Source organism: Drosophila obscura, unplaced genomic scaffold, assembly GCF_018151105.1.
Source record: "Drosophila obscura isolate BZ-5 IFL unplaced genomic scaffold, ASM1815110v1 contig_37, whole genome shotgun sequence".
NCBI classification, from domain to species: domain Eukaryota; kingdom Metazoa; phylum Arthropoda; class Insecta; order Diptera; family Drosophilidae; genus Drosophila; species Drosophila obscura.
The window spans coordinates 2,777,563-2,794,454 of NW_024542825.1; the positions used below are offsets into that span (position 1 = coordinate 2,777,563).

Genomic DNA, 16,892 nt, shown 5'->3' on the forward strand with positions numbered 1-16,892 from the left:
AAATGAATTATTCTTCCACTTTTTAAATGTAAAAAAAACTTTGAAAACTTCTTATCCCGAAACCGTACAAGTCAACCCCATGAATTTCCTCGAATAAGTATCTTCTGCTTTTTCCTTGCTCGATTTCCTTGTCCTTGTCTTAGCTCATTGACTTGCCGCCTCGAAAGCCTGTCGCTGTAATTACCCATTTATTGATTTGTTTTTGCCCAAATATAATTGCCGAAATAGCTAACAATGCGGCTGCTGCCCACCCGCTGATTGAGTGGTCCGGGGGAGCCCGCAGAGCGAGAGATTAGCTCCGCTCATCGAATTTCAAGAGCACTTTGTTGTGATTGAAGGCGGGCTGGCAGGGGGGCGCGTGCTGAGCCGAACGGATGTCCTGTGCCAAGCATCCTGGCAGAAGTTTTCGGCCATCGTGTCGGTGAAAACTCATTGCGTTTGATTTACGAGGACTTGTTCAATGGAGCGTTCTCCAGTGTTTTAGTGGCTGCCGCCTTCGCAATTATCATCCTCAATGGCCAACAACGAGGCAGTAGGCGTACAGGAAGAGGCAACATTTTTGGCTTAAATGTTGTTCGCTTGGCATTTGGCATTTCCAGCACACAGGAGATGGCAATGAAATTGGAAATGGTATGGAAAAGAAGGAAAAGGATGTGGGGTGTAGGTAGGGTGTAGGTGTGGGTGTGGGAGTGGGACAAATGGCAATCTGTTGATTTAGTCTCTCTGGAAATGCCATGTCATGTTTATGCTCCATGTTGCTCGGAACACGCGCCTCAACTTTGAACTTTTGCGGAAACTGAAATGTGGCCTGCCCTCCCCCTACCGAAAAAAAACTCCCTTATGGATAAGCGAGCGACTGGCGACTCTTTGACATTCAGTTTGGGTACACAAGAGCAAGAAAAAGGGAAAGCAGAAGGTGAAGATATGTAATGCAAACGGAAAGTATCAAAAAAAGGGGAAAAAAAAAACTGGAGCTGGAACCTGTACTAGTACCGATTTGTTCAGGGCAGCAGAAGCGCTTAACAGCCAAGGTTACCGCTTTCCGTTAACATTATCTGGTCGCTCCACGTTAACAGCGCACTGTCGCTTCCCGTTAACAGCGCACTGTCGCCCCCGTTAACAGCGCACTGTCGCTTCCCGTTAACAGCGCACTGTCGCTTCCCGTTAACAGCGCACTGTCACTCCCCGTTAACAGCGCACTGTTAGCGCCCTGTGACAGCGCTCTGAGAGTAGACTCGGCTCTGAGATTAAGCTCGGCTTTGAGAGTAGGTTCGGCTAGCGTTCGCTCTCACGAGCACGATCCAGCGAACTTACACAGTGAAGCTTGTAATGAAATATGTATATACATATATAGCACCGCGAAATGTTACTCTGTCTGCTCATCGTTGGTTTACTCCATTACTCCACCCTCCTAAAACACAATCAATGGAAGTACGCTGGCAAATCGGTTCAGAAAAGATTAAAGCCAAAGCAAAGCCCGCCCGTCCAATCGATTAGGCTTTTATTGAGAATTAAAAAATACGCAGCGAGTCCTCCACATGATCCTTCAGAGACTTCTCAATGACCGTCTTCACACACGCGACCATCATGAGATTCACAATGGGCAGGATCAGCGTCAGTCCCTGGTGCAGCTCGAGCTGAATGTGACCGGTCAGGACTTCGTACACCCAAACTATGAGCTCGGCGATCATCACACAGGTGTAGAGTACGAACCAGGGGTCCATCAGTTCCGGCTTGAGCATAACGAGGCCACAGGTGAGCATGCACCAAACGGTGATGGTGGCACAGGAGCCAATCAATCGGGCGCTGTGCAGCAGCTTGGCGCTGAACACATGGAACTCCCGGTTGCGCCACATGGCCAGCTTGCTGTTCGGGCAACTAAACAGCTTCAGCGTCTGCTTGAGCGTGCAGGCGGCGCCCCAAATGCTGAGAGCCAGCACAAACCAGAAGATCAACGGAAACAAATCGGGCTTGCAGAACTGACAATAGTGCAGCTTGCTGTAGGCCTGTTTAGCTTGCTTCATCGGACAGAATTTCCATATGGAGTAGGCGTTCTTGCGCTTGCTGCTCTTCAATGGCTGCAGGATATACCGCATCAGATCCCCGCTGAAGGGCAATAGCTTGTACATCGCGAGCAGAGAATTTAAAGCAAATTTGGATTTGTATTTCGCAATTGAAATTTTTATGGGAAATAATTGTTGTCTATGCTGGAAGTTGTAGGGTTGTTTTGTTGCTGATAGTCTCCACTTGACAGTTGTGTGAGGTGTGTTCACAAGGCCAGCTAGGGTGCCCCCCTTTAAATCCCTCTAAATGTTGCTGTTGTCTCGCCCACAGTTGACCCGATTTATCCGATTTGCCATACATATTTCCTGTACAAAAAAAAAACACAAATATGCAAATTGCCTCAACTCTACGACTCTTTGGCTCTTTGAGTGTAATCAATTTTTCCTCTCCCCTTATTTTTTTGTTGGGCGTACGAGTACCAGCAAGGCGTGTCCCAAAACGCCCTGAATTTGCATAGTGGCACTTGCGTGCATTGAATAAATGGATTTTCTTCTCTACTCTACCAAAAAAACCTAAACGTAAATGGTAAAATTATGCAGAAGTATACGAAAGATAGTGGCAAGGAAGGAGAGAGGCGTATGGCTTTGATTTTGAGTGTACAAATGGCACACGAAATGCTGTTCGAAACTGATAGATAGAAAAGCCGCTTTGCCTTGGATTGAAGATGGTTTATCTTTGCTGCAAAGGATTTTGCATTCTGCTTTCTGCTGGTTGGCCCCAATGGAGAAGAGGGAATAGTAAGGTAAGGAAACCGAACTGAACCTTGGAACTGAAGGAAAGTGGAGACTTTTAGGAGCCATAATTACCATGGCATCTATGGCCTGTATCTAGCTACTTTTGTTGCCTACAATAATGAATACAAATAACTGGCACCTTCGATTATGATTGACACTTATTACCAGGCAACATTTTGCATTCCATTGCCATTATAATAGCCACAGGCTGGCTGACTGACAGGCTGGCTGACGACTGACAGGCTGGCAGGCAAATCAGTTTTGAATCAGGCGCTGATGACAAACGATCAACGACTGCAGCTGCGCTGGGAATAAGTCCTGCTCTCTTATTCCCCAGGCTCTGATGTCGTTTTTTATGTGTCAACAACACATCATCAGCACACACACACACACACACATCTGCAGCCCCATTTCCCAGCTGCCTGCCCGAAAAGCTGCCCAAATATTCCTGGCATATGGCTATGAAATTAACGAGTTTACTTTATGCGGCTCCCAAACCCAAAAAAATGTGCTAATAAAATTGTCAATAATGTGGCTCCCACACACACACACACACACACACACACACACGTACACAGGGAAATGTTAGCAGGGTTCCCCTTGTCAATGGGGGACATTACTCATACGCAGCGTGTTGCCCGCTCCGCTCTGCGCTTCGATGACTGGAAATCAACTGCAGCTGACCGAAAATCTGTGTCACTTTCAGTCCCCTGTTCATTTATCATCGCTTTGCCCTGCCGCCGCCACCAGGAGGAGTGGAGTCCATGCAGGAAGTGGCATGGCTGAGATGGGAGCAGGGCAGGGCAGGGCAGGGCAGCTGTCATGTTGAGCCAGTCAGCGTGATTTGTCTAGGACATGCCTTGCCCCAGCACAGAGCATAGTGCCACAAAACCGCACCCACTTCTCGCTGTGCGGGGGGGGGGGCCTAGCTTACATGCAGCAGCGGCAGCAGTGGAGTAAAAACTTTCAAGGGCCCCCCCCAGGAGCAGCAGCAGTACGTGTGAGTCCCGGCACCCTCCGTTTCTGATTGCGTGTAAACTCATAATTTGGCGGCACGGCTAAAGTTTCGCTTAGACTTTCTTGTCGCTCAATTTGATGCGTGTTTTGGGGTTCGCTTGGAAGGGGGCGTGTGCGGGGCGGGGCTCTCCCATATATTATTATGATTATCGCTTACGAAAACATTAATTAGAAGGTCATTGGCTAAAGAGCAAAAGTGTTTTGGTGGTTAATAACATTAATTAAGACATTTGCGATTGGAGTGTCAATGGAAATGCATTAGGAAAAGTTAATTAGAGGAAAGTTGAGCACGAAAATGCGAGGCACTTGCTCCTAAGAGTGTGAAATAATTAACGCAAATTTGTTGAGCATAATTTGGAGTGTTGCAAACAACTTTTGGGCTGGCTTTCAGTGGGGTTTTTCCTTGGGTAACCATTCCTATAAGTTCCCATAAGTGCTTCCTCGATTCCGGGTTGCCTTATGGCTATCTCCCTGCCTGCTATCACATTAGCCCATTTCGTTGGACTCATTTCTAGCATTTTCCCCCGCCATTTCCGCCACCAAATGGCACTGACAATGGTAATGGCCAAGAAAAGCGTTTGAATGGCGGCAAAAACAAAGCAGGAAAACGAAAGGAAAACTCGATAATGTGGCCAGCAAATAAACAAATCTCGCCTGGGGCCCGCTGTGTGTTTTCCATGTTTCAGTTTCGCACAAGTCTGCGTGGAAAATGGACGCTGGCTATCCGCATAGAAAAGTACGTTTTCCCTTAGAGATGGTGAGTGTGTGTGTGTGTGTGTGTGTGTGTGAGGGTGTGCTGCCTGTGTGTGTGTGTGTGTGTGTGTCTGAATTGCGTAAAAAAACTCAATTAAAGTGAGAGTAAAACTCTCGTGCGAAACTCTCGACAAATGGAATGCATTTGCAATCAAATGGGGAATTCCAATCAATAAAATTGATTGCAGGTCAGCAGAACATCAAATCAAGAGAGGAGAGCCCACACCAAAAGAGAGACGCTGAAAGTCAAAGCATGGAGGGGGGTGTAAGTAAAAGCAGTGGGGAGGGGGCTCAAAGTAAAAGCAAAGCCGGAGGGAGGGCTTGACAAGTAAAGTAAAAGCCGTAGCCGAAGGCAAAAGCTCTTCTTTGGCGAGAGCTTCGACTTGGACTTTTTGTTGTGCAGGTCAGGAAAATTCTACCACCCCCCACTGAGTGCTGCTGGCTGGTTGGGTGACTCTGAGTGGCTCCTACGCGGGAGCTTGAAATGCGTTTTTAATGTTCTGGCCGCGCCCCGGTAATGGCCAATGTGGTAATGACAAAAGAGTCAACGCTGTCGTCGTCGTCGCGGATGGGGATGCGGATGTGCGGATGTGCGACTGCGGAACCGTGGACTTTTTAAGGCCATCTCCATGCACGGCCGCAACAGCTGTACGCCAACCCCCCGCCTCGACAGCCAGCCCGCCAACCGGATGTAATAAAAACGAACGAAGACGGACATGCAACGGAAGTGCAGCCAGTGCCGACGGGTCGCTGCTGTGTTGACTCGTAAATTTTCGGATGGTTTTTTTTTGTTATTTACGGTCTGTTTGATTGCACAACAATGTGTTTATGTGTAAGGTGACATTCGTAATTGCCAGCCAGCCCAGGCCAGCCCAGCCAGGGGCAGAGCACAACGAATCAGCAGCGTATAATACACGTGGCAGCCACCATAAATTGCGATTGCTATCTAAAGAAATGTAGAGAAATGCAAGAAATGTGTGTGAAGTGTGCTAAAGTAGAGGTTGAATGCTGAAGGTCATTGTAATTCTATTTTGGGATTTTGTTGCGCGCCAAAGGTGGAACTTTGAGCGGGCGTAGCTGTGATAATCTTTAAGCCACACTTTTATAGAAATTCTGCGAATGGCATTTGTGCCCGCTACTTGGATTTGGTTGCCGATTCAATATTATTCATGTGTGGGGAAGCAATCGAGACTGAGCAAACAAAAGTGTTGATCAAATTTATTTTTATTAAAATGTCATCGAGACAGCCACAGAAACAACTTCCCCTGGCTCTCAATCGTGAATTGGTGGGACACTCGCCTGCCCCTGCCCTACTCCGCCTGCCTGCCTGCCGGTCATGTCCTTGTTGTCGCCATTTCTTTTGCTCCATCTGTAATTCGGTGTTTTTTGTTGTTGTTGGTTGCCACAGAAAATTGAATTCAGCTGAAATCTCTTTGAGTTGCTCCTCACACGTTTTTATTATTTTATATGGCACAAACACGTATCCCCCCACTACCCCACGCCCAGCCAACCCACGCCCAGCCACCAACCTTCAACGACCTTCCCACTGCCAGCTCTGTCAGTCCTGGCCCCCGCTTATTCCTTCGGCTGTTCGCATTTTTTTTTTTGTGGATTTTTGCTCTGTTTATCTCTGTCAAAAATTGAAAAGTTGCTTGCGGCCAGTGGACTGTGTGGACTGGGGACTGTGGCGTGTCGCGTGGGGCATGTGACGTGTGGCGTCAATAAAAAAAAGAGAACAAATAAGTTTATTATAGTGTTGCCTGGGCAGGCAGGATTTCCACGATATTTGTGGCTCTGTTTGCTTTGCTTTCGTCTGGCATTTGGCGCACATGTTTTTGCACCACACTCTGATTTGCATTCAAATATTGTCCGCAAGGACATGGGGAGCCCCTGCCCCATACCCTCCCCTACCCCCACCCCTTACTGCAGCAAAACCCAACCCAACCCTGACACACATTTGCAGCCCACCACCCACCGCAGCAGCAGAAGAGCGGAAGTGCCACCAAAATGCTAAAACAGTTTGGGTTTCGCTTACGCCTAGCAGCGGCAACCGGTAAAGAGATTAATTAACCGATTCCGGCTGCCAGTTGCCACATTTCCTGTTCCTCTCTCTCTCTCTGTTTCGCTCTCTCTGGCAGTTAATTAGCGCCTGAATAGGTCGGTCCGGAAGATTCCCTAGGAAAATTGCTAAAACAAAGCAACTGACGTGGCATGGCACTGCAAACAGCGGAGAGCACGGGCATGACAATGCCTCCGATTAATCCTCATCATGGTCCAAAAACCACAACTCTGAAATATATGCCACTGACAAACGTCAGTCACAAGATGTTGACAGTTGTCAGGCCGCGATGTCGGCGATGTCTATGGCTCTGGCTCTGGCTGTGGCAGTGCCAGTGGCAGCCTTTTGTTTTCGCGGCAATCAGACAAGCAAATTGCTCTCGTCCACGGATTGTGTCACTTGATGAGGAATTATGGTTAGCTATGGAGGAAAGGATAATTGTGAGCTGGAAGATGATTGCATGGAATGGGTTTTCTAATCAGCGTGGCATGTGTGGGGGGGGGATGTGCATGGCTGTCACAAGTGCCAGCACAACAGACTGCGATTAAAAAGAATTAAAAGTTGGGAGCCAAATAAGTATGCGAAATGTTGCAACTAACTTAAAAGCTAATGACAAAGCGGGTGACGCAAAAAATTTTATTGCTTGGTTATTTTAAGGTATTCCCATTGCCTTCCCAATTAGTTCCCAATTAGGAATTCGCGGACAGCCACAGAGCGTAACAGATTCTGTGGAGTTAACAGAGCAAGTAACAGAAACAGAGCGCACAGCAGCGACCGAAGCAGGTCGTCGCTGCTAGCAAGACAGATAGAGAGAGAGAGAGAGAGCCCTGCCTGAGCGATCGACGCAAAGCAAACATTCGACGCTAAATTCTCACTCAAGCCAGACGCAGTTGAATCGCGCTAATCCTAAATATTACAAATAAATGAAGACCTAAACTAACAAAAATAAGCTGCTGTCCTGGAGTAAATGCTTCAATGCGGAATATCTGTTCCGCATGCATTAAATAAACTTTCGATGGTAAGCAATTCAAAGAACTTCTCACTTGGTAGGGCTTACAGAAAGAAAGACAACTTTCCATTATGCTTCGCTGCCATGGTGATTAATGTGCCGATTAATGTTCTCAAGCCTATTGTATTGGAATCTGACACTGAGAGAGCAACAAAAACAAGCATTCTGGATATTTCCAGATACCCATTACAGTACTCCCACTTTGTTTACTTAACATTCAGTCCTTATCTCACCGTGCTGTTATATAACAGAATGTTGACAGCTGTTGGTGACCCACACAAAGACCACTCCACTGCACACCACTAATAAATAATCGGTAATCAATTTGTGCTGTGCCATTGAATGGAAAAGGGACTTCCATACATCATAATATAAGCCGCAAGAGAATGCTTACTGATTGGCTTAGTGTTATGACTATAAACAAAGCGAGGTCTGAGTACTTTAAACTGTTTACAGTGTCCCTTCAGCACGGAGTTAATTACTTTCAGTTTCAGTTTCACTTTTGTTTGCCGTTTGCCGTATGCCGAGGGTTTGTCAATTACATTGATTGGCGAATGATTAAAATCGATTCATGTATAATACATTCAATTTGCTGCTTGTAGTGGGCGATAAGCGCCAGCAGCGGCGCAATGTGCGTGAATCACTTCACAATGGTCGCACGTACGGCTCTCTCTCTCTCTCTCTTCGTTTCTTTTTCCCCGCTGTCTGTCGCTTACCTACATGAAAACATATGAGACAAACAAGCGATTTGCGTGCCTGAAACGTATCCAATTAATAAAGGAAAACACAGGCACACACACACACACACACACACGTGTGTGCTTGCATAGAGTATGCGTGTGTGTGTGTGTGCATAAATGATTAATGATTGGGACCTCCTGCGCTTCTCTCCTACTGCTCTGTCCTGTCCTGTCCTTTACCCTGCTGTCCTGCTGTCCTGTCTATTGGCAAACGATCCGCCAAGGACCGTTTACGTTTATGTGCCTCGGGCAATGGGCAGTCGCCCCCGCGTCCAGTCTTTTGCATAATTAAATTACCCTCCATTTCTCTCGTTCCATTACGTACTCTCAGTGCCTATCTCTATGGCTGTCAGTCATTTTGGTCGCGTCGCTGCTTTGCTTCACCACATTGCGGGCTCAGGTTTCGGTCCCTTTTGGGTTGCTGCCTTTTTTTGTTGCTTGCCTCTTTTGGCTATCATTTCTCAATAACATCTCAGCTGTGCTTCAGATTCAATGGGGGACAAACCATTTATCTCTTAATACCAAGAGCCCAAGCCAAAGCAGCCAAAGTCAACTGTGGGCCACGATGGCAATGGCACCCTCTGCTGGGTGAATCATCGCTGGGCAATTCTCCCGACCACCGAACTAACACAATTTTCTATTGAGTAAACGTCTCATTCACAATCGATTAACCCGTTCAACTGATGCATAGCTAAATGTGTGGACAGTTCACAACTTGCCGCAGGTCAGCAGAGACAGAGAGAGATAGAGAGTGAGTGAGTGAGGGAGAATCAGTGCTAATCCACTGCAGGACGTGGCTAATGCAGGTCTCCTTTCAGTCCGCTTCTCACTCCTCCTCGCTCTCTGTTAGTTTGAGGATTATGCAAATTGCAAATGAATGTACGTTGACTTGAGGCGTCTACCCCCCACCTCCCCTAGTGTGCTGTGTGCTCTAGTTTCCATTATCTCAGCTGGATAAGTAATTATGCTAGAAATTACAATAAAATTGCATTGTACTTGCATCCAGTCGTTGAATCATTTGCATATGCAGCACCCAGCTGCACTGGGGGTCGTCTCTGGTCGTCTCTGGTCCCTGGTCATAATGCGGGGCTACCACAATTTGACATTTTGCTTATTGAGACAGCCGCTTGCTCGCTCTCTCTCTCTCTCTCTGTGTGTCTGTCTCTGTCTCTTTCTCTGTCTCTTTGTGTGTGTGACCTGAATAGGCTTTGAGCTAGCTTTGAGCTAGGGGGGGTGGGAGGCGGATTGGTGCATGCTTAAATGCGGTTTGCGGTCTACATATATCCGAATACGAATACGAATCCGACTACGTGCCCTACCTGAAGATCTGCCCCCCCTTTGGCATCAGGATTTGCTTTATGTGTGGGAACTTTGCCTGTTTTCAATGTGCATGCAGCTATGCAGCACATGCCACATGTCAGTGTACTGTCCACCATTTTAATTATAATTGTCAGGCCGCCAGAGGCCATGTTAAGCCGAAAACAAATGACAAACGTTGATTAAGCTGAACTGCAGGAAATACAGGACAAAGCACAGCAGGCGGAAGGAGCCCAGCAAAGCGGAGAGTGGCCGATGGAGGGAAGCAGGAAAAGCAAAGAGTGGGTGGCTGATGGAAGGAGCCCAGCAAAGCAAAGAGTGGCTGATGGAAGGAGACCAGCAAAGCAAAGAGTGGGTGGCTGAAAAAACGGATGGCAAAGACTATGCAAAGCGGAAGCCGCAAGAACCATTTGAGTCCATTAGCTGTTAAGCCAATGACAGGACAGGCCAAACGACACAAAAAAAACAAACGGTACAGAAAAAGGACAGATACCACCGCCGCACATCGTAATAATGTCGTCAGAGTGCGGCTCACCTGTAAACTGAGCGAATTCGCCCCCCGGCCGGCAGCACCCCACCCCGGAAAAGTAACCACCTGCAGCGGCGACTGTTGAAAGCGAACCCCCGCCTGACCGAGGTTTTTTTTTCAATTGCCAGGTGCTCGCTGCTGCTTTTGTACCGCGTACTAATGGAGCTTAGCGAGGGTATGTTGCTTTGGTGGGTGGGTAGGCCAACAGCTAAAAGAAAGTGTCAGTAGCAAAATAGGAAGTAGGATAAAGATAAGCTGCCGTTCAGTTGAATTGGAAACAAAGCTATTAAGAGAATAAATATTAATAATAATAATAATATTAATATTATTAATATTTAGTGTTGTTTTTGTAATATCTTAGATAATTATTGTAGCTAAAAAAATGTATAAAGTTCCCGGGGCTTAGCCCTGTCAGTTCTTTGCCTCTCTTCCAATTAAAACTTGCAACTTAAAGCTTGGATTCTATGCCCGCTATAAGCTCGAATTGCCATAGCTGCCGGGTATCTCATGGTCGAGCCACTCGACTATAGCATTCTTCCTGTTCTGCACGTGTTCATGTGTAGGAAACTAGGACAAAGTGGGCATCACCTCCACCTGCACCTCCCCTGGGGCGGTGTTCACGCTGGTCAGCCCCTTAGATTGTGTTGCTAATAAATAAATGAAACTGTCCCCAAAGTGCCAGGCAATGGCAGCGAAACGAAAACGAAACAAAATGAAACGAGCGAGCCGGAAATGCGAAATTTTAAATGCGAGCGAACGCCATGTTTAATTTTATAATTACATGAACGTGTGCCACTTGTGTGTGTGTGTGTGTGGCATGTGTGTTTGTGGCATATGTTTAGCTCGTCATTAGTCGCAAATTCTGAGTAAATGTTGTGTGCCATTACCTGGCTGAAAAACGTTTTTGGGTCGTGCAGCGGTAGGAAGGAAGTCTGATTTGTGTTTCGCTTTTTGAGCGCCGGAAGCGGATGTTGCTCGCATGTCGAACGAGTCCAAAACGGAAGTGGAGCCACCTTCTGGATAAAGGATTAATGCCACAGCATATGTTTGGTCAAAAGTAAACATATCCATGGATATATCGCCTGTACATATTGTAAATTTAATTGTTTACTTACGGCTGTGTGTGTGTGCGGCTCTTGTGTCTTGCATGTCTGTTTGCGGTGTGTGTGTGTGTGCGTTTGTGGCTTCGTTTGTTATGCAAATTGATTGTTAATTGAATTCGTAATTGTGTATTAAGGCGGAAGCAGCAGAGAGCAAAGAGCGAAAGAGCGAAAGAGATAACTGCAATGTTTGCATATAATTTGCACTGCTGGGAGATTTCACGGCTCTGCTCATGAGAGGATATAAAAAACGTTGCCTACTTTTATGCTGAAATGATAGCCCAACTTTGTAGTTCCATTAAAAAGCCAAACCCCTGCTCTCTGCCAACAAAGTTTCCCCGACAAAGCACACAACTTATTGGAAAACTTTCTAATTAGTTGGCCCCTGCCCTTCCCTGTCCTGCCCTGCCCTGCCGTGCACCATCCACCATCTATCATTTTGTTGCTGACGCTGCACATTTTGTGTTGATTTGCAGGTTCACATAAATTAGAATCATATTGGTGCCGTGTGGCAGCAGCAGCAGCAGCATGCGACATTCTGTCAATATGTTGACACAAGAAAAATTTGCATATTCCCCTTATGAATGTGGTTGGTTGGGTGGGGGCAGGGGAGGGGCAGGGACAGGGACAGGGACAGGGGTAGTGGCAGGGGTAGTGGAAGAGGCACAATGTGTAGAGGTATTGCCTTGGGGTCATAATAACTCACACATTGTGGGCGGGCATTTGGCATTGATGATCCCTCTGCGGGTGGGGGCTGACTGACTGTCATATCGATAGGGGAGGGGGCACACTTTATGTGTGTTTCATTCTAGAATGATGCATCTGTTTGGAGGAACAGCCTGGCAGTGGCAGAGACGTTGCCAGTGACAGCGCTACAATGCATTGAATTTGGATTGGCACTTTGGAGCCTGGGGAACCTACATCTCTATGTTACAATTTTCAAATAAAATACACCAGAGCAAGGGCATCCAACTTTTACCTTAGAAAAAAACCACCGCTGATTACCCTCAATGAGCATTCCCTCATTTTACCTTACCCACTGAGCATTTTCCACGCTACCCCCCAGGCAACCACTTACTGCCACCCTGCTGCCTGTCAAAGACATTTACCATCACAAGGTTGTATTTCCCCCCCGCCATACCCTCCGATACCCTGGCCTTCCACCTACTTTAAGAGCCCACGCCTTGAGTGAAATTCGATGCGCTGAATAAACGTTATTTAAGCTAATTTTATTGCTGGCATTTGTAAAATGTCAGCCCCGCCTCCCCCCACCAACGGCCACGGCGACTGCCACACTCGCTCTGGCCCCACGCTGATAAGAAATGATTTTCCTTCAGTGTTTTCTTTTGTGGAGCTGTCTTTGATTTTGAATTGTTGTATATCTCAGATCATGTGTTATTGTCATTTGTTACATGGGGGGAGGGCTGCGCGACAATGCGGCCACTTTTGGGGTAGGCAAAGGTCAAGCCTTGACCTTTTGTAGTGCGTTTGACAGCGGCAGACAGGAAGCGTAGGAAGGGAGCGAGCGTAGGCAGTGGCAGAGAGCTTGGGCTTGGGCTTGTGCCCATAAATATTATGACTGCTCGTCCGGAGTCGATAATCTCTACAAAGTTTTTGGACGCCTGGACGGCACTTTTAATGAATGTCGAAAAAGCACATAAACAAAATTTCAAGAGCCACGCCCCCAACCACCAACACACACACACACACACATACCACATGGGAGAAAGGCAAAAGCCCCCCGGCGAAAGCCAAAGCGAAATGTGGCCAACTTTGACCTTTTCCAAAAAGTGAAATAAAACAAACAAATTGAAAGCAACACACAAAACAAACCATTCGAGGCGAAAAGTGTGCGAGCTGACTCGGGACGAGCAGCAGGGTGGAGGTGGAGGTGGAGGCGTGAGTGATGGGGCGTGGCCAACATGGCAGAATAAACTAATTCTGGGTACAAAAAAAGGGCTCAAAGTAAGCATTCTGGGCAGCAGGGGCTGTGGCTGGGGCACAGGCATAAATCAGCGGAAATCTAAGCATTTTGTCGATACAAAAACAATTTTATAGCAGCATAGAAGAACAGGAAGGGTAGCATCGGGCATGGGGTGTAGCATTTGATAACCTGACAGAACGATCGGCGATATGGCCATTCGATTTATGGTCTACAAATTAAAGTTTTACGCACAAAAAACAAATTGTTTCTATGATATTTGATGCGGTGTTTCGATCCTGGCATAATTATATATTTTATTCATCAACAACAATATTTCTATGCAGAAATGTATGATCTTGCTGCCATAGAAAATGCTCTCTCGCAAGGCTACGCAACATAATAATGGGAAAAGGGGTCAGTGGGTTAGTGTCTGGCTGCAGGCCCTGAGTAATGATGATGATGCCCAGCAAGACAACAAGACAAAGCCTGTCGCCCGAAAATCAAACGCATGAAAATCGAGACTTTAACCCAAACAAAAACCCGCCCATAAGCCCACCCCACACACACTTGTGCGTGTACCCCCCAACAAAAAAAGTTATTCAATCTATGAGCTCAGTTGTCTATTTTTGGAATACCCATACGCCCATGCCATACTTCCAGGGAGGAAATCTCAGCATTTGTTGTCTCTCGACTCTTGAAAACAAAAGAAAAAAAACAAAAAACAAAAGCAAATGTTCCGAAAATATTACGCATACGCAGGGCTGGCTGCAGAGGCGTTTGCATAATTAGCATAAATTTTCGTGAATATTGTAGGCGACACTTGGGCGCACTTAAGTGTTATCAGCGCCACAGCGAGGCTAAGTACAAGTATCGATCCAACTGAGCGATCAAAATTAACATGAAAATCAAATCAACAAATGGCTGAACCCTCCCCACTCCCCGACCAAAGGAAAGCGAAAGTCGAAATCGAATAAAAAATGTTTGGGCAAACACAATAAGACAGCCAATGGAGAAATGGGAAATGGGAGAGCAGGAGGGACATAAAAATGTAAGGAAAACAAATCGCTTTTGTCTTAACAGTACGCTAACAAAGGACATCGACATGCACTGAAAGAAATCTGAGTGCATGACTAAGTGCGAGCCAAAGAATTTTTAAAGTGCCAAGAAAATCCCTGGAAATATGTGCCAATTAAATTTCCTCTTTTTTTTCGTTATATTCCTTCCTCTGCATGGGGAAAGTGCTTCATGTTTTTTGGTTCTGCCTTTAGGGGGCATCCTTCTCTGCCCCTTTTTTGGTTAGTTTTTGTCGCCCTTCGGGTAAATGCATAAAAATGAAGAGAGGACAGCATTAGCTGCCTGCTGCCTGCTGTCTGCTGTCTCGGTTACCAAACAAGAAACTTCCGAATGGTTTACGGCTATAATCCGGCCATAAACTGTGTAACGTACCGCAACAGACAGAGAGGCCCATCCACGGCCCCCAAGCTGCCTCCTGCGATACTCAGTTGATGCTGCTGTTGCTGCTTCTGTCCTTGGGCTCAATGCATTCCAATTGAGATTGAGAAAGGAGCGCAGCAGCAGCATTCAAAGCAATCCAAGCGAATTCCTCAAGGGTCCTTCAGGGCAGGAGTGAGAAGCGCAAAGCACAGGACCAGTCCTGCTTTTAACGATTGCGTTTTAACTGTCTCATTAGAAATAATTCAGGCAGCTTTAGACGCAATTAACGAGTGTACAATGGAGCAGGGAAACACCAATGGATACCCCATCGCTGGCCAAGTGGAGTAGTTCCTGCTGCAGCCCCTGCTATGTATTTGCAGCTGTGCGATGGTGCGTATGCTTAATATTCTGTCATAATGATTCCCCCGCTTGCAGTGGCCAGCATAGCAAAGGGGGAAATTACTTTGAATGGCTGGCAAATTGCAATTGAACTCGAGTCGGTGGGAAAGTTTCCGTTGCAAAAGTTGTTGAACTCCTTGGAGGGTTCGAGGGGTGGGGGTGGAAATTGTTCCACAGCAAGCAGGCGGATGCTGACAGCAACTGACAGAGTTTCATTAAAGTTTTATTGGGGGATGGGATGCAGCAGCAGGTTGAGCAAAACAACTTCAAAATAAATGGTATACAGCTGCAAGAGCTGAACTGATGCTTCAGCTGATTAATGATTCTGTTCGTTATTAGATCTCTTAATTGGATTGATTTTAAATGAATTTCCCATAACAAAACTTTCAAGTATTTGCAACTGCTGCAAAATAAATGCAATTCCACTTTAAATAACATTAAGGACCAAACAATATTTTGGCCCAAACAAACCCCAGAAATACACAAAATTCTTAATTACTTTTTCTGCTTTGATCAGATGCAGGAATTTGAATTGCACACAAAATGCATTGTGGCTGGCAAATAATTGCATTGTAAGCCCCTTGCTTCACTTGCAAATAGGTCATAAAGTGCCATACCAACACCCACTAACCAACCCTCTCGCTGAACGCACCGCTTACTGGGCTAAGACTCACCTGTAACCAGGTGAAGGAATAAGAAGAGCTTTGAGCTTTGTTAAGTCGTTTTGTCGCTGGATTTTCTAACGTAATCGGGTTTGAGTTTTTTTCGCTGGACTTGTTTCGCTTGGACTTAGTTAATTGACATGTTGCAGCTGCAATTTGCACTCGCGAATTGTATCTACGATGATGCCTCCGATGATGATGCTGCTGTGGCTGTGGCGGCTGCTGCTGCTGATGAGACTGTTGCCTGTGGATTATTATCTGAGGATGATTGGCGCCCAGAGATGATGCGTTCAGATGCGATGCTATAGCGCGACTGATACCACACGACTATGCCGATGACGATGAATACGAGTCGGTATTTTCGGCTAAAGTTCGCTCGGTAGTGGAGAGTATTCGGTAGCGAGTTTATTTGGGCCTTCGGCTTTCGGCTGTTCGTTCTCTTCGTTTGTTCTCTTTCTTGCTGGAGGGCAAACAATTTCAGCTTTTTTTTTTCTTTGTGGGACAACCAACAGCAACAGCAACAACAACAACAACAACAGCACTCACGAAAGTGAATCAAAATAAATTTCCTTAAATAATTTACTGCATTTTAAATGCTTTTCCAAATGAAAACAAAACACAAGTCAGAGAGACAAGACAAAAATAATCGAAAAAATGGAATTTTCCTAGCTGTATAGACGGATTCTTGTTTTTTTTGGGGGGGGGCGGTTTCACACATTTGATTCACTTTGCACTTTTGCTTTCAAACAAAAATTCATCTAAAATTTAGAGCCTAACTTTACCGTTAGCTTGACGACGCACGCGAGAGAGCCGCGAGAGATACTGCAAATGAAACGGTGGCAGCGTTGAGAGAGAGAGACGTCCACTCCGCTGGCTGACTCGAACTGGATTGAAAAGCTGCCCTGCCATGCCGCCGCCGCTGCTCCTTCAGCGAGAGAGATAGAAAGAGCGCGAGGGAGAGAGAGAGAGGGTATCTATGGGGTTCCACTTCTGTATTTCCATTGACACCCTTTTCCCCATGCTGTTCCATTGCCAAGCGGTTCCGCGCGCTCTCTCGAATGCTCCAGCTGTTTGTCCCTTTCCAGTTGATTCGAGTCTTATCCGAACTGCACAGGAATCTGCTTGAGATTTCGTTGTTCTCGGGACAAGTC

At 46.4% G+C, this 16,892-nt stretch overlaps 1 protein-coding gene across 1 annotated transcript; it reads right to left on the bottom strand.

Annotated features, from left to right (window-relative positions):
• Nucleotides 1-1,459: 1,459 nt before the first annotated feature.
• Nucleotides 1,460-2,250, bottom strand: LOC111078547. The gene has a single exon (XM_022373277.2). The coding sequence runs from the start codon at nt 2,127-2,129 to the stop codon at nt 1,512-1,514; it is 618 nt and encodes a 205-aa protein (XP_022228969.2). The 5' UTR covers nt 2,130-2,250; the 3' UTR covers nt 1,460-1,511.
• Nucleotides 2,251-16,892: the final 14,642 nt, after the last annotated feature.

Bases quoted from the DNA above. Each gene is read 5' to 3' on its own strand.
- LOC111078547 (XM_022373277.2), bottom strand. From the start codon at position 2,129: ATGTACAAGCTATTGCCCTTCAGCGGGGATCTGATGCGGTATATCCTG.